At 39.2% G+C, this 18,820-nt stretch overlaps 1 protein-coding gene across 4 annotated transcripts in view; it reads right to left on the bottom strand.

Moving 5' to 3' along the window:
• Positions 1 to 2,287: 2,287 nt before the first annotated feature.
• The window catches only part of LOC119727008 (LIM domain kinase 1-like), a 56,054-nt gene continuing 39,521 nt past the window's right edge, over positions 2,288 to 18,820 (bottom strand). For 3 of the 4 annotated variants that reach the window (XM_038198887.1, XM_038198885.1, XM_038198888.1), the window contains 9 exons: positions 9,196 to 9,355; positions 8,614 to 8,700; positions 8,246 to 8,333; positions 7,211 to 7,254; positions 6,861 to 6,920; positions 6,445 to 6,510; positions 5,804 to 5,975; positions 5,110 to 5,320; positions 2,289 to 3,897 (listed from right to left, as the gene is read on the bottom strand). In XM_038198887.1, the coding sequence (XP_038054815.1) occupies positions 3,732 to 3,897; positions 5,110 to 5,320; positions 5,804 to 5,975; positions 6,445 to 6,510; positions 6,861 to 6,920; positions 7,211 to 7,254; positions 8,246 to 8,333; positions 8,614 to 8,700; positions 9,196 to 9,355 (1,054 nt within the window). In that variant the 3' untranslated portion in view covers positions 2,289 to 3,731. Of the gene's footprint in view, positions 3,898 to 5,109; positions 5,321 to 5,803; positions 5,976 to 6,444; positions 6,511 to 6,860; positions 6,921 to 7,210; positions 7,255 to 8,245; positions 8,334 to 8,613; positions 8,701 to 9,195; positions 9,356 to 18,820 lie in introns of all 4 variants that reach the window. The other variant, XM_038198886.1, reaches the window with a different exon arrangement.

The raw sequence follows: 18,820 nt of genomic DNA on the forward strand, positions 1-18,820 counted from the left end.
TCAAATTAATATATCTACAGTAAAACAAAAGGTCTGGAAACTCACAAAATAAAAACTTGGATAGGTATTAAAAATGGAATATAACCTTTTCCATGTGAATTTTGACATGAAATTTCTGATATTTAGAATTGTAGAAGAAAAGGCAGGCTTGTATAACACATGTCAACTATCTTGGCATTGATATTAAATACCTTTTTCTGACTTAATAACACTGATGTACATTTATAAGTTCAAGGTGGTACATTATTACCCCTGCTCATCAGGCATATATTTCATTAGCCCTAGATGCATGCCACTGGGTAAATCAAACTACATCCAAACTTTTCAACACTGCCTCCACTGACTTGTGTGCATAACTGCAGCGTTATTCCAAAAGTACAAATTGTCAAATCTTGGGCACACCAAATACCAACCTTGCTTACTACTACATACTTCCTGGCCTTTACCATTGTTTTGCACATGTCATTTGTGCCGTACAGGTACAGAAATGTGACCTCAAAATATTTAAACCAAACAACAAAATAAAGGCAATCCTATTTGTTACTTTGGTCTTTGCCCAAGATGACTATTGAAATGTTTCCACCATGATAATTACATTTTTGAAGGGATTTTGAGAAAGTTCCTTGCAAGCTCTTTTGCCTGACTATGCTGACTCAATTATCAGATCAGTAAAAATTAATCAAAGTTGCTAGTCATCAAAGTGGGGCATAAGTGTGTTACTTTCGTTGTCATGAAACAAACAGCAGCGATACTAAGACTTCCAAAATGTTTGGACTCAATCTGGCTATACTGTTCACTGTACATATGATTACATCGTGGAAATCTACTATTTCAAAAACACATGTAGTATTACAATCAGTACTTTTCAGGTTGAAATTTTCAGCCAAGTGTATACATTCTTTTAAAAATAATGATATTCAGCACAATAACGTACACAGGAAAAGCTTCCCCCTTTTCAACATCTCCACAAGGCAACTTGTCTGCTTCTTATTGCTTTTTATTATGAAGTTTTCTTCTCAAAAGTATCCCTTATCCCATTATGTACACTAATGTACAATGTACAGTATTCAAATGTTATATAATGTATCTCTCTAACGAAATCTATGATTGTCTCTAAAACCGATGCAAAGGTGTACTAAGCACAAGCCGTTGTATAAAATTTACAAAAGTGGCCGAACCAATTCAGAAAAATGTCACCTTTTCATACCTTCTTACCCCCCAAGTGGTAAATATTTTCAATTCGTTTAAACATTAGGGATCTGATTCACACTTAAAAAGTCACAGGTTTACAAAAGAACCAGAAACTCGAGTATTATATTCCAAGATTATTTAGCAATACAAACCCATGGTTGGGTCGATCAGTGTTGTATGGTTTTTGGGAAGGGGGGGGGGGGGGGGGGAGGAGGGAGGGCAAGGGCCGACCAAATCAAGGCCTTCAGATAATGAGACCCCCCCCCCCCCAAGTTCCCCCCTGCAAAAACGGACCTATGGGCTCTGTGCACAAGTACACCTCAACGGTAAGAAGAGTTGGGGAGACAACTGGACGAGACATTCAAAAGCCTTGCTGACACCACTTGATGCTCAAGCGAAGATGCTACGGCTATGTCCAAATTAAGAATAAAAGTAGTCACGTGTACTTCGCGCTATCCTCAGTACGTGTACGTGGTGTTTCCTATTCACTGGACTCTCGAAGGTGGTTATATAGGGCCCTCTCTTGTTCACGCATGGAGTCCATATTTAAGCCACTGGCACAGTGAGTGATTGTGTGTTTAACTTGGCAAGTATAATAACATTGGACTCAGTGCACAAATACCCCCCCCCCCAACATTGAATAAGAGAGAGATTTTGGACACATGAGTCCCCTAGCAATGGAATGCCCAGGCTCATGTGCACATCATCTTACATGTTTTTGTGCACATGTACATGTAGCTGAAAAACTGATTATGAGTACTCCATGCCATGCATGCTTAAACCAAAGTGTACACACATTTTTTCTTTCCCAAAGTGGCTCTCATGAGTAGGCCACAAAGTGCCATCTGTTCCTGCATGGAGTTTATGGAATACAAGGTGCTTATGTGACCAATCACTAGAGATCCATCTACTAGACACACTGCATGCACACTGGTTGGTGCACACATGATGTGAGATATGCATGATTATTACGTTTCATCTGACTATGCACAAAATGTAGCGTCTTCTCATGAGCTTAATGTGTTCAAGAGTCCCGTCTAATTCTCTTGTTCTATCTTTGGGATTAACATGTACATGCAGCCCATACTGAGAGGCAATAATAGACAAGGTCTCTGTGTGTGTATGCACTCATATGGGCCTGTCAACATTGCTAGGATTATTAAACACCAATAAATAATATTTGTAAAAGTCAATGATGAAGACTCACTCATTGTACACAATTCTCGGCCACATAAAAAACATTATTTACAGCAAAGGCTGCTAACATGTATGTGCATGCTGTAGTCACAAAAAGCACATACAAGGAATGGTTTTTGTTGCTTTGTACATTGACTGACAAAATGCAGCTGCTCTGATTCCAATATACATATTCACAGAATTTAACGAGGACATCCACACGTCTAATGTGAAGCTGAGCTCCACTGCCGTGTTGATGACATCCACAGGTCTAACATGAAGCTGAGCTCTACTCCCTTGTTGATGACATCCACAGGTCTAACATGAAGCTGAGCTCTACTGCCATGTTGATGACATCCACAGGTCTAACATGAAGCTGAGCTCTACTGCCGTTTTGATGACATCCACAGGTCTAACATGAAGCTGAGCTCTACTGCCTTGTTGATATCCACATGTCTAACATGAAGCTGAGCTCTACTGCCGTGTTGATGACATCCACAGGTCTAATGTTAAGCTGAGCTTTACTGCCGTGTTGATGACATCCGCAGGTCTAATGTGAAGCTGAGCTCTACTGCCTTGTTGATGACATCTACATGTACATATCTAACACAAAGCTGAGCTCTACTGCCTTGTTGATGACATCCACAGGTCTAATGTGAAGCTGAGCTTTACTAGTCTTATTGATGACATCACAATTATTGTGGTATGGTGTAAGGAAGGCTTATCAAGAATGTGACAAGGGGGAGAGCCAGTAAGTTGTGTCCATTAATGAGGTTAATAATGCCCTAAATTAGATTGGCAAGAGGTATTCTCGGGCCCAATGTGAGGCAATACACAGATTCCACAGGATTCTATCCACAAATTTTCCATCCAGAAATCCAGTGAAAGCCCACCAGTGGATAGCTGATAAATTCTCTGCATCCACATGCCCTGGATATTGAGCATGATCTCCTATTAGATGGGCCCAGCATGTGAAGCTATGTTAAAGCCCCCAAAAGTCCCTTGTACGTGGCAGGATGCTAAGCTTCACTGATTGTTTCATCCATTAGCTCTATAGCAAAACATTGTTTACATGATTGTAATATATGATGATGAGCTCTACTGCTAGAAGTCCACTACCTTTAGATGATTTGGAGTCACTATTCTTATCATGACAAGAAGTGCAGGAGGATATTTTCCAGTATTTAGTGCAGTTTAGCGCTTATGCCTGAATTATTTCTCCCTTAAGTTTCAGATGATGCAGAGCTATACTGCCATCTGATCTCCACAACTGGTGAATAATGCAGGAGCCTTGAGGAATTGCGAAGCTGGGCTGTACTGCCAAGATGATGACATCTCAAGATGATGACATCACAATGCCTACTCTAGGGTGCAGAGTTCTCCTGTCCAGTTGATGAGGACCCGCCAGAGTTGTCAGACGATGTTGACGGTGTAATTTTCAGGACTTCAACACTACCATTCGTCAGGCCGTTGGATTCTACCTTGAGCGACAGAGATTTCAGCCAGGACTGGATATCTGTAAAATCCGGTCTGGATTAGAAAGAAACAATTTTGAGCATTCTGAGAACATTTGACCAGTGTTAATAGAACTAGAATCATCTCTAGAAGGCATCTTCACCCACTTTTGACATTTTAGCAGGAATGTAGTCGAGTCCATCGCAAGTCCAGTTACAAGTAACAGTGGATGAATAATAACAAAGGAATGCCTTTGTCAAAGCCATTTGAATAGCTTGTGAGTTGAATTGGGACTGGAGGACTTGTGATGGACTTGCAGGGACTTGAGATGGACTCGACTACATCCATGCATGTTAGGCAATCCACTTGAGAGGTTTTCAAACATGAGAATAATATTATAAGCATGTAACATTTAACGTTCCGGGGATCTGTGTCAAATTGCTATTCCCATGTGTTCAAGAGGACTTGAAATCCGTCGATATCATGGGAACACAAACCATTCACTTTGGTCTTCAAACACAGCTCATTTCATTTGCTTTATTACAGTGTTTTGAATAAGGAAATAACTATGTGCTTGGTCCGTATTAAACACAATGTTTAAGACTGCTTGGAGTCTGGGTGCTGCTTATTACCCGAGCCAAAGCCGAGGGTAATTATCAGCATTCCAGACTCCAACCAGTCTTAAACATTGTGTTTAATACGGACCAAGCACATATTTATTCCCATTCATAAATACCTTTTCTGTCAAAATATCAAAACTTTTTGGTGCACAAGTTAAAAAAGTCAAAAATTAATAATTTCCAACGATTTTGTTCAACAGTTTTTACTTTCTGTTTTTCGAAACACCCCTCTAGCTAAATAATGGAGATTGGCACGTGCATCGCGCGATGACGCACAGATGCAGCTATAGTGGGTGCATTGTGAATTTAGGACTATGAAATACTGACTCACTGGTAGTATTGCACATGCCTATGTGAGGATTGTAAACGTTCATCCAATAAAACAGTAAAAGGCACTGGATTTCATAGGAGTCCAAATTTCATGTGACACTGGAAAAGTGTTTAAGACCAGCCAGCCATGTCTGTATCATCTGTTTAAGACCGTCCACGTGACGGGCTCTCGACCAATGGGAATGGGTTAACTGTCTAAGGTATTTATGAATAAACATTAACATGCTGTATTAATGTCTAAACAGTTAAAAATTCTCCACCAACATATTGATGCCTGTGCATATGTGCAAATAATGCAATGATTTATCCTACGACAAACACAAAATGCTTCCCCTACCTTCTTTCTGGTTCAACTTCGCAGCATTTGACGGCTACATCAAACAGACGTGTCGGGCAGCCATCACAGAACTGCTCCTTAAAGAGCGGTACGTTAAGGCCAAAGGTCATGGTCCTAGGTAGATGGTCTGGGTTGGCACTGACCCGACCAATCAGCTCACACATGATGATGCCATAGGAGAAGACATCAACTCGCTCATCATAGGCCTTGCCTGGGATTGGTTTATAGTGGCAAAGGGAAAGGCAATCAGTTAGCCAATGACAGACTAACATGCAACCATGTACATTGTAGGAATCACACTACACCCTTCTTCAATCATAATCATGGTCTTCAGCAAAAACTTGAACATTTCCAGTCTTTTTTGTCCGGATACTTGGATTTTGATCAATAACCAAAATCTAAAATACCCAAGCCACACTGGCTAGTTTTTCTGGGCCTAATTCCTACTTCATCACTTCATATTTCAGTATGCTGGTCAGAAAAGAATTCCAATAACAATCACCATGAACTCTATATGCTTAAGTACAAAGACAGGGTTAGGCAGGACTCTTAAATACATTGCTGCCGGAGTGCCTAATGCTCACAAATAGAAGGTACTGGTTTGCACACATTCAGAATAAACTATTCTTCTGTACTTCCTGCCATGCCACACAAACCTGCATGTGCATGTAATTTGTCCAATCTGAAGACATACCTTTCAACATTTCTGGTGCCATCCAGTATGGGTTTCCCACTACGGTGTAGCGCTTTTTGCGGCCAGATCTCCGCGTTGATGAGTTGCGTTCAAACGGCTGCAGTCTGGGATCACTCTTGTCCTGAACCATAACTCGCGCCAGACCAAAGTCAGCTACGACTACTGATCCATTCTGGTGTAGAAAAAAAGGTAACCTACAATTGATGGCTGAATGACTAAAGGCCACTTTAAGTATATGTGAATGCAAAGTATATCAATATTTGCAGTGACATTTTTCCAGATTTGAAATGTGAAAATGAATTTAACTGCTGCAAACTGACTGGATTGACCTGAAATATACAAATCAACAAACTTAGCTGCCTGACATTGCAGTCTTAACTACACCTTCTTCAGATGCAAATTTGCCTCTTAAGGTCTTATTAAGACCGCAACGTCAGGCCAGCTAATTTTGTAGATTTGAAATGTGTTCAACTTCTGTGAATTAGCTGCGCGAATACTTGCAATTAAATCATGAGTTCAAATCTGAACTGGCCCTCAAGTTGCTGTGGTTACAACAGAAAAACAGTACACAGTTATAGCTGTTAACAATAATAAAAAAATATCAATTGACAAATTCAATGATTAGAAATGACATCCATTACCTTTCTGACGAGGCAGTTCTGTGAATTCAGATCTCTGTGAATGATACCCATCGAGTGCAGATATGTCTGGAAAAAATAATAAGTTCATACATGTAATTCAGGGTTGTGAGTGACCACTGGTAAAAAATAGCTGAAAACAGCTGGAAAAGGTGTAAAAAAGCTGAACTTTAGAAATCTCCTATACTTTTGTACACAGCCAGTGAGGGGAAAAAGCTGAAATCCATAACAAAAAAAGGCTGAAATCAGCTTTAAAGCTGAGATAGTCAAAATTCTCTGTTTTCTAATTTTTACTTCCTTGTTTTCTGTATATCTTATTCTTTTTTACAATATTCTGAAAATACAATTTTATTGGTAAAATCTCAGTTCAGTAAATCAAAAACAAACTATAAAAGCTCTATGGAAATGATCAGACTTACCATTCCAAAGGAAATATCTCGCAGAATGTTGACTCTGTGGAGCCAGGAATAGTCAGGACCCTAGAAAACAAACCATTTACAATCAAATAATTGAGCTGACAAAGAATGGCAGCAAAGAGTAATTATAATTCTTTAAGAAAAAGTGACTATGAAAACAACCAGTAGAATTTTCAGAACGGTGAATGTGCTCCTTCTTTTGCATGCATACAAACTAAGCAATCAATGACCGTCCTTAAGACTCATTTTGTAGTAACTGGTCAGTTATTGATGCTTTATTAACTATACATTCAAACATCACCCTTGCGAGCTTTCCTACATCCTTGATTCATTTTTAAAAATGCAAAATTTACCATGTTTTTGACAACATGCCGTAACGTCCCTCCATCAATGAATTCTGAAACAAAGAACAAATCTCAATATTTTAGTGATATTTCGCAGGGCTGTATTCTATTACTAAATATCTACACCGTACACAATTAATGTAGCCTGCTTGGACCATCCATGTCTGTGCTCAAACCTATGAAAAGTTCAACATTTTGTATGGCTTTTTAAACTGATATATGTCATTGAAGCAGATAACATAACATTGAAACATCCTATCATCTACTACCATGACAGGTTATCTGAACAACAGCTAGCACAATGCTTTTGTTCACCATATGACTATTTCAATCTATACAACTGACAACTGATCCTTGTGATTTGATTGGCGGAACTCACATCACGTGACATTTATTATTGCTCCCATACACGCCGGAGCTCAAAATGTCCCATTCGCCCATGGTGAATGGGATTTACTATTCAACAGTTAGGGTCATCCTTGTTCCATGACGCGATATATGTGTGCAAATCATGCTGGTGTGCGCGTTCAGCGTTGCGCGAATTGTTCCCAAGAGCCAGTAGCTACAGAGTTTGGTTCAAACATTTCGCGAAGGGGTGGTTTGGAAGAGAGAAATACATTTCCCACCAATTTTGTATTGAAACAGAAGTTCTTTTTAGCTGTAAATCAAATGACAAGGTTCTATATGTCAGTTATATAAAACAAATATTGAGTGGCTTTAAATTGTGAAATGGGAGGAATATTATCGCTCGGTAAAATCTGGACTTTTCCATTTCAGTCGGCAAAGTCCAGATTTTACCTTGCGATAATATTCCTCCCAATCCACTCTGAGCTACTCAATATTTGTATAATATTCTATGTACATACAACTTTTTCAAAGTGTCTGATCCAAGTCATGCTTCTGAAACTATTCTGCACAAGGGATTAAGGAGTTAGTGCTCTTGTGATACAATATAGCTCTAATTGAGATTTAGACATCTGAAATCACATGATCAAGATTCTTCTAAGGAAACAAATGTTGACAAGGAGTGAAAGGCAGACTTACCTGTAACTAGGCTTAATTTCTTGTCTTTGTAGAGAACCCCTATGAATTTCAGCACATGAACATGGTCCAGGCTACGCAGTACTTTAACCTACAAGATAAAAAGACATTAAAATGAATTTAAACATTTTGCATTTTGTTTCAGAAAGCAAGACCATTATCCTGTTGCTGCCGTCTTGATTTTTTTCCCATTCAAATCAACGTAACCAAAGCAAGGCTGGAAGGAAAAATAGTCTGGTTCCTTTCTGCACAAAAAAAACATTATCATTCAGTAATGTTATTGGATACAGGAAACATGACTGAAATTTGACAGCATGATAAAGATCTATTGTTAATGCATTTATAAAAATAACATCCTAAAACCATCCTACCTCTTTGAGGAAATTCCTTTGCGCATCATCTTCAAATCTGATCAACTCCTTGACAACCATCACCTCACCTGTTTGTCTGTGAGTTACCTAGGCAACAGAAAACAATTGGACTAAAATGTAATTGACCATTTTCACAAACATACATGGTCAATAACTTATACATGCTTAAAAAGTACAACAAAGTACTGGGAACTACAGTATGAAACTTGTCTCTTATTGTCTCCCAAAGCGCACTGAAAATAAAATGCATTTAAAGAGCACAATTAAGAAAGGCTAAACCACTTTTGACATCATGGAATGCCTAAACAATGTTCATCTAGTGCATACTTCATTGGAAGGGGGAATGCAGAGCGAATCTGACGTCGTGAAATATTCACAGCAAATATGCCAGAGATGAAATATGTGAACTTTTGCAGATCTGAAGCATGACGATACAAATTTGGATTCAGTTGTGCTTTCGCAACATGTACGAACTAGCTTAAAGATGAAGTTCTGAATGGTGAAAGCGCTAACCCAAATGTAATGTAAACTATTGTAAAAAGTCTCTTGGTCCGTCTACCCTTCATGGATGACAATATTCACCTTGATGGCCTGGCCAAAGAACCCTGAGCCTAGCACCTCTCCCTTGATGAGGTCAGAAGGTCGGAAGATGCGATGGTTCTTGACTGTCTGCTTCCAGGAGGAGGCTCGGTTGATAGGGGAGGAGAGAGATTGCGACATAGTAACATCATCAGCTTTCTTCCTGCAGATTGGAAGATGGAATAATTATAAAGAAATCAGCTATAGCTATCCAAACAGCAAATGACGAAATTATTGTTGAAAACATACTTGGTTTAAAAATAGATGGGACTAAACTCCCTGTGAAATTATTCCTTCTGGCAAGCTGTCATTATGAAGAAAACAATGAAAGAAGGCCATTTCCAAAGATGCGTCTAAAGACGCATTTTTGGAAATTTCCGTTAGTAGTTCGTTATTTTGGCGAAGCGCACGCAAGCGTTGACATGATACACATGCGCGAGAGCCCTCTATGATTTGTCGGTTCAGTGCGCGAAATCGCGCAGCTGCAATCGGCTGAATGAGAACGTGTCACGGTTGCTGAATTCGGGCGCAATTCAAAACATGACTCTGCAACTTTTTATTTGAAATCAAAATCCTAGAATATTGTGTTCTCGGAATATACAGCATTCACTGAGCTAAAACTTCATCAGGTTAGTTGTTCAGCACCCTTCTTTAGATTTTGAAAACTTTTGTTGCTTGGTGGAGCCGTTTCAAACATCTGGTTTAAAAGCAGGTAGGGGCCTGGTCGCCGATAACAGCCGAGCTGAAGGCGAGGGTCATTATTGGTGACCAGCCCCCTAACCAGACTTTTAACACTGGTCCACCACACTATTATTTCCATTCATAAATATCTTTTTTGGTCAAAAACTTAAATAATAGAAAAAATGGCAAAATTCCGACAATGTTTTGTTCAAGAATTTTACGTTATATTGCTATAGAAGATTGGGGGCCATTTCTATGAAGAGAGAGTGTGATTGCAGTTCCTGCTCTCTCTCCCCCCCCCAATAAATAAATATCCTCAAAGAAGCAACTTCAGGATTTTTAAAACGTTAAAGTCCTTTACTTCTTACCTTTATTTTCAGGCATACTTTTACTAAAAAACAAGGACAAAATAAGACACACTAAACCTTTTGATGTTTTGTGATAACCTCAGTTGGTCCAGTGCGTAGCCATTTTGTGAGCAACTTTATTAAACGTAGTATGGTATCGTACAGCAGTGTTCTATGTTCATGTTCAAGATCAAAGTATTAATCATTTACAGCGGTATTAAACAGAAAGAAGTCTGATTTGTGCCAAAATAAAACCTATTTCAGAAATTTCAAATGTAGATTTCAGTGTAATCAGTCAAAACGGGACAAGGCAGGCCTAGAAAAGCTGGTCCGACAACACGCATAACTCTATTCAAGTCTTTTCATGCAACTTGTTTACCCAATGGTCTGAACTTAGCCTTTTCATTGGTGTTATGGGATAATCCTATACATTAGCACTGCCCGGCACACAAGTGTGCTGGCCTTCTTGGACCAGCACAAAAAGACTTGTGTCTTTGAAATGACCAAATGGTGTCTTAAAGGGTGGGAAAACAGTTGCGAAAGTACTTGATTTTCGTATTTACAGTGTTAATGGGCATTTTATAGATTGTAGCTGTTAAATACCCTGTGCATGAAATACTTACTGTTACTATTCCCCCAGCTTCTTGAAAAGCACTTACTATATTCTGTACATAATATGTCTGCCTAAATTATTGTTTTCATTTTGTGCTATATGCATAGATTAATTAAAGCCTAGTTTCCATATCAATGTTAAGCTTTATGTTCAACTTTGTCTGCATGATAGTTTGCGTCTGTCTGGGTTGTCGGTGATATTTACGAATGAAATGTTTCTATGTCTGCCTTGCAGTTTTGGTCTTGTTTGCATTGCTCTCTGCATTTCTTACATGTACCTCGATATGGAACCTAGGCTTAACAGTATATGAATACTGTAGGAATTAGGATTTGCTCCCATAGATAAATCAAGCTTTGTGACTTCATGAGCTACTATTTTGTGCAGTACTACAAGCAATTGAACTTCAAAACTTAGTGTTTTGGTGGGGTCAAAAAGCAGGGACTAACAAACTATGCTTCCATGACCCTCAAACCTTTTGTAGCCATCCCTTCTCAACAACTACTACACTATACATGTATGTTCAATATTCCAATTACCCGACATGTACATTAATAGCAATGTGTTCCCATGAGAGTACATCAATTATAGTACAGGCTGAATCACTGGATAGTTCCTTGCATTGATTGCCCATGTTGCCTGTGTCACATCCCAAGATCCGTGTCCGGGGGGCTGAAGATATTCTGTTGAGTTTGCTCATGTTATGTAAAAGGCACAACTTTTTGACAAGTTTATTTTGAGGCACACTCAGACTTTTCCTCTAGAGGTTTATTAGTCATGTTTGTTTATCTGGCAGTGTGGAGCCCAGCCCAACCCTCCCCCTCTCACCCCCCTCCCCAAAAAGTACAGACTGTCTGATGTACGGTGCTCTACCCGGGTAAAATCCAACCCTGGTTAGGACCAGGGGTGAGAGGCTCTACCTGGGTAGAAAACCCACAATCTACAGCCAACCCGGGTACAATCAGGTTGAGTGTGAACGGTCCGCCTTGCGACACGTGTTTGATGTGACCTGGTTCCACTTACGGTGGACCAATGTTGATCTCAACAAAGGTAGGCAAAAAGATTCATCAGCCTGCTTAATGCTGCCTTCAAAGCTTCTTGCGCATAACTAGGCCAATATACTCAATCAAGCAAAGAGCTCAGTAAACACAGACATTGTGACATTTGCTCACTGCCCTAGATGGAATGCTCTTCCTGCCTTGCCTGTCTGTAACCCCTGTCACTAGGATCTAGTATTACAGTGGTTCAAGGGGAATACATACATGCCTTGCCAAGTTCAGTATCACACTGTCAAACGTTTGGCCAACAACAAAGGACAAAACACATTTCAACAACTTAACTTAAATTGAATTAATAATTACTGTATGACATCAATTTAAACTGCTGCCATAACTTTTCAAGAAACAACATTCATCAGTTTATGAAAAACTGCATCTCATGTAAACATGACACAGATATCTGATACAGATGCTTGATTCCTCTACCATCATTATTAGAACACTAGTGAGTTGTTACTGTAGCTCCACAGAAACACATACCAGACACTAACCCAATAATAACTTCTGAATACATTATGACTTCCTTTGAGTCTTGACTTTAAAACGCCTTCCGACACAATACAATTCATGTCGATCAAGAAAAGACAGGATTTTTTCCCTCTGAGCAACAATGTCACTAGGTCTCTGTGGTTTGGTCTGAGCAGTGCTCTTTATAATGACAAATATCTTGAAGCCACAACCAAATCATTGAGACTGACATGACTGAAATGATCATGATCTGCTTCTTCAGGATACATACACAGGTCCTCTCAGCAGGTTAATAACAAACACTGCTAAAAGTGATTTCTTCCTCAACGTGAGAAAGAAAAATTACGGACACGATGGAGAACAACCCAAAACTAGATTTACCTAACTGTGAATTTGGAGAAAACGAAGACTGATTCAAAAGGCCCCCAAAGAAGTAAAATCAATCTCTGTTGAGAAATGAATATCATTGGCTGCATCCTACTGTGGCTGCATACCCTACTGAGAATAAACCCAAACCCCAGAGTATCATGTTCCTACTATGCAATATTTAGGTGTGAAGTGTTTGTCCTTCTTGTTTATAAAATAAACAGAACTTTTAAGCAACATTTCCATAGAAATAGAAACCAAGACAGCCTGATGAAAAAAATGGATCATTTTGAAGTCCAGTTTAACAAGGCTCATTTGAACATCACTGATTTTGTTTGGTGCACAAAGTCTCAAAGCCATCACAGCAATGTTTATATAGATGTATTATACTATGATGTCCTCATTTGATATGTGAAATTTAAAAGTCGGTCTAGGGAGCCAGCCTTCTTATCTCTACATTTAATGAATCCCATATCCGGTTACAAGACCAACCATAAGATCAACTGAGGGTTGCAAGTATCCATGCACACAGGCAAAAGACCTGCAGCGAATGTAATAATGTCTTGGCAATGAAGGATTTCATAAGCTGCAATTGCGCCAAATGTTTGGTGGTGTTGACGGATCAGGTATCTGCTAAATACATTCATATGGACATTCACCCATGGCAGGCTGGGGGAGTCTTTCAAGTTAGTGAGATATCTTGGAGTCAGATATATGCATTGGAGTTTAGGAGCCCACTGCAGTAGCTATTAACAAAAAATTGCATTGACTAACTGCCAACACCTTTCATGCCTTTAGTGTCCAAAGTTTTCCTTACATATCAGTGTGTCACTTTAATGTATTACAGTCATGATCTTCTGCCTAACGTTTGTAAAGCAGGCTTGACTGATACAGACTAATACATTTGATTTGGGACCCCATGGCACAAAAAACATTGCCGTGCCGTGATAATGGTCTTCCACCTAACATGTCAATCTAGCACAGTCTGAAGATTAGTAGAAAGAGACTACTATCAAACAAAAGATTATTCATTTAAGTATGGCCTCAAGAAACTGTCAGTGCAGGACGTTCTGTGACTACTGATGCTCTTATGGACTAAGACAGGATGGAAGAGTAGTGGAGAATTTCCTGAATAGACCACGAAGCAAGGATTTTTTTTTTTGTATTTGGAAGGTTGCCCAGAAAATAGTATGTAAAGTTTAATTTTGATGAAGGTTTTCTGTGAGATTTTCACAAAAACCTAAATGGGTCTTCTCGTCACATTTATTGACAGATATTTGCAAAAACCTTTTATGAGTTAAAAAATCTAAACTCAAAATTAAAAAGTGTGATGCCCCGTGGTAAAACAAGGCTGTTCTGAGAGCCCGTATATTGGCATTCAACTAATGCAAACAATGTTTACAGAACCCAGTCAAAAGTCAAGGAGTTGTCAGATTTGACTCCTTTTTCCCCATTTACTGTATGTGATTTCTTTATCACATTTATTCCATGATACTGATCTTTATGGGTGAAGCAAAACATGTCTGTTTTCTTTTAGCCAAAATGTACATGATTCTTACATGGAGTGTCACAATTGATAAAAAAGAAAAAGAGTAGAATAGAAAAGTCTATTTCTGGCAAGATTTTTTCAACATTTAGACATTAGGTGGATTAGCTGGATAACACAGATCTTTGAAATATGGTCAGCAAACACTTGAAACACTTCATTTTTGCAATCTTCAGACAACTGTTCACCTTTAACTCATCAGTAAAAATGACCACAAACACCTACAATTACATTCTGATGTCACTATTAGGACTAAAACGAAGAGAAGTTAACAAGACAAGAACAAACAAACCCTCAGGGCATTAAGTAGTGACAGATCCAGCTGAGGAGGAGAGTTTTCAGTGGGAAGTGTTCATCCTGGCTGGAAACGAGCCTGTCACGCTGCCAGTACGCCGTAATTATCAACTGATGAGTTTAACTGTCAGTGTATTTTTAAACCAGGACACCGAGGGCAGCGCTCTATTTATAGGTCTATGGCAAATGTTTCCATGCAAGTCCATGGATGATCTCCAATCCAAGAAAACAGAGCATCCATTTGTGTTTACCACATGTTTGAGTTTTGGAAAGTTTGTGCCTGCACTATATGATGGGATTTCAATTTTTGTCATGGTTTGCTCAATCTGTTCTAAGGATGTTTATCTTTATCATTTCTCAGAAACAAATGCGGGCCCGTCGCCAGCCCTGAGCGTGGGGGGGGGGGGGCTATAGTACCACCTAGGGGGGCCCACTGCCATAAAAATACAAAAATACACATGTATGGCTTTTGCCCGGGGGGGGGGGGGGGGGGGGGGGGTGGGGGCAATTGCTCGCCAAGGGGGGTGGGGTGGGGCCAATTGCTCGCCAAGGGGGACCCAGCCCCACCAGGCCCCCCCCCCCCCCTGGTGATGGCCTGAACAAATGACCTACATGGTGCTTTTGTATCCGAGGACAGTAGTGGTTTAAGAGAAATTGGAACAGAGATCCTTGGTTTGATTGGTGCCTGTTACATCATAGTATAACCATGCACTTCAGCTGATGCTTACAATACATTTCCCATTATTTTTACATCCTAAAACTTCTGATCTTCCTTCTATTGGCATGATTAAAGAAATCAGGAAATAGAATCTTTCCTTATTTTCTTATGACACATTTTCACCAATGATATATAGGGAACCGTGCCTGAGCAAGGGCGACCTGAAGCGTACTTTCTTAACTTTTATTCCTTTATGCATATGTAGAAGTGACGTACCCAATTTGCATTGTATCTGGGTTATTTACATGCTTCTATGTAAAGCATTACTTTGTAAGTTGACCTTTGTGCTTCCCGCGCGAGGACGGATTATACCATATCCATTCCTTGTAAAAGTATAGTCCAAGGTTACTGATAATAATAACTCTTGCTCCCTCATAATTTATATTCTTTACAATAACATTGTTTCTAATTGTTTTCAAATGATGGTTGAACTTGACATTGTCGGGATGTGTATTTTCTAAGGAACTTATACATAGGCGTATTGATATAGAAAGAGGCAGTGTGACCTCCCACTTGGGTTTTTCCAAGAATGACTGTATGGCTGTAGTTTTCGTAAGTTACAGTTCTAATGTCGCCTGTCATTGCCGACTTCTACTATTTTCTCAATGGTAGCATGACTTTCATCCATTACATTTATGTGCTGAGGTAGACGTTAAGTATTCAGGAAACCCCAATGGTTTTTTTTGTCCGACTGGGGATTATTCAACCAGGATTTTGCTGTAGTTTGCTTCATTCTACCCTGATGTGAGGTGCTACTGAATAAATCTACAAGTTGTTAGTTACATTAACTAATCAGAGTGTTGTCATCCTGTGATTTGATTTGCTTGTCCACTTTAATTAGCTGGACTGACCTCCTTCCGTCCCCCTACATTGGAGGTGGGCCACTACAGATAAATAAATTCTGTCAGGAAATTCTAACATTTTCCATCTTGTAGATTCTTTAATCATATGACACATTCTACGTGTTTGCATACATGTACATGTGCATGGCAAGACCAATAAAACCTGCAACTTAATGGCCATCAGATCAACATTTCCAACATCTGAGAAACAGTGGAAGTTCCCTTGGTTTCAACATGTACCTTTAGAATCACACCGAAGTCAAGATGTGAATTGGGTTTTCAGTCCCTATCTGATTCTGCAAGTTTCCCATAAAACCTTCCAGGCTTTTCCCCCCACCTCTGAAATTGAAATTTTTTTCATGATTCTCCCTCTAGGTTTCTTCAAACTTCCAGTTTAACTGCTACTTTTGAGAAACCTTCAATTTCTCTACAGGAAAGAATTTTAAAAAAAATTACAGAAATGAAAGGTTGAGATCGTTTTCGAAGAAGAAAAAAGAACAGTTCTTTTAAATGAAATACTCACAAAAGCTGGTACCAACACTGAAATATAACCGCCATAGTTCCACGCGTGACTTCTCAGCTTATGCTGCACGCTACACTCAGCTAGAAGTTAAACACGACTCCCCTTCAACAACATCCAAGTACTAACTGCGTAACCCCCAAGTACGTGCCATGCAACGCCACAAAACAAAATCTGTGACTGATTGTAAGTACCTCATCCCCCCTTCACACCACTGTAAGTAGCAGTGACTCCCCTCCCCAACAACTGGCTGGGGGGGGGGGGGTATGGGAGGATATGAGATCACTGGTCTCCTGGGAATACCCCAATTACAAAACAATCCAGGGTTTCAGTTTGCAAAAAAGGGTGCGCGACAGAAAATTGATAGGGAACATAATGTTAACGGACATATTTGAACATTTGGAGGAACTGCCTAATTTTTATTCCATGGGGAGATATACGTATGTGAATGCGCAGTTTTCAAAGTTAAGGTTCAAATAATGATTGATGATGTATTTGATGAGTAGAAAGGTTTGCATTGAAATAACATCTGAATAAGGACAAGTGAAGTCATATTATGTGATTATTACCCCTGACTATCATGCAAAGCATTTTTAAACTTTACCGAGTACGTTCGTTGTAAAGAAGACAACTACCACTGAAAGGCACTTTCCATGATGTGAAACAAATCATAGTAAAATATCATGCTCGAGGACAAAAGTATAGCAGCACCATAAAGTGCCCTATTTTACCAATGGTAGAGATTTTCAGCACCATCATTTTCTCTACTACTTCAAAAAAGTTTCTGTGAGCGGAAGTTAGTTCAGTAATTCAATAATAAAAAAGCAGTTTCTTCACTTGTCTATAAATAGCCCAGCACTGTAACAAAAATAGTGAATCCAAGGTCAGAAAAATCACAGCTGAGTGCAGTTTAGGAAAACAGATTTGTTGTACATGTAGATTCATTTTTTGCAGAATTGTTATACAGCATTTTGGGTTTAACTACTGAACAGCATTTTGGGTTTAACTACTGATGAAAGATGAGAATTAGATCAATGGATAATACTTTATCTTAATAACTTGTCTTGCAAAAATAATTTCTCCTTTGGGACATAGCCATGTACTGACACAGTTAGAAGACGAGGTCAAATAGTTTGACCAATCTTAATGTGCTGGTCACCCACCCACCACCGGCACACAAAAGCTGCAAACTGTACTTTATGTTTGAAGGCATGCAATGATTGCTCATTATTTGATAAATCAATCCTTGTGTCCATTATTTGGTTACATTACTCAGTTTGAGAGCCACTTGATAAAAGAGGTAATGCACAAAAATCTTAATCCAAAGTCTTTTTTAAATATTCCATCACATGGAACTTTTTTTACAAGGGAAGTGGGAGAAACACAAAAACAACATACTTGTTTTGGTTTGAATGGTTTGAATAGGAGAAGTGAATGCTGGATTGTTAAAAGATGTATAGTCCACATCATCTACATAATTTACCAAACGACACAAAAATAAATTGGCTGTTGGATTTAGTGAGACTGTAACTGAGAAGGTAACAATTCAATCCTGTGAGCCTAAAAGGATGTTGTGAACATGTGGCAACAATGCCTTCAACAATTTCTTCAAAATGACAGCATGCCAGACTGAATAATTTCACAGAGAGTTTAGTGCCATTACTATCTTTTAACCGAGTAAACTTTTTAATAATAATTTGTTCAGTTACTTTCTGGATAGCTGCAAATGATCTTTAAAATTTAGGAGCAGTAGCCAAAGTAGCAATCCTCAGGGTACACTGGTGCATGACTCTGCAAGCTAGCTGCCAAACAACTGTCAAATCACTGAAAATCTACTTGTATTTGTTAGGAAAAATGTCCCAGTTGATGAGACAGCTGTCACACACAGACTATGGAGCATTGTGATATTTTGCAACTCTGGGGGACAAACAGATCATAGTAGACAAGCGATGCAACCAAGACGTCATTTTACTGACAAGGGAATACAAACCACATGAACAATGCCAGAAGATTCAACATATGTTTGTGATCAATGCACTGTGTCTTCTTGGATAATGTACTCAACGAACGACTGTCGTTGGCATCATAATGTACTGTAGCTTGTTCATGTACTTTGTTGCATCTGAGAGAGTTTATCCATTCCTACTGGTTGACAACCCGTCATGTACGTGGGTGGTT

This window comes from Patiria miniata, unplaced genomic scaffold (assembly GCF_015706575.1).
Source record: "Patiria miniata isolate m_02_andy unplaced genomic scaffold, ASM1570657v1 HiC_scaffold_2, whole genome shotgun sequence".
Classification (NCBI taxonomy): domain Eukaryota; kingdom Metazoa; phylum Echinodermata; class Asteroidea; order Valvatida; family Asterinidae; genus Patiria; species Patiria miniata.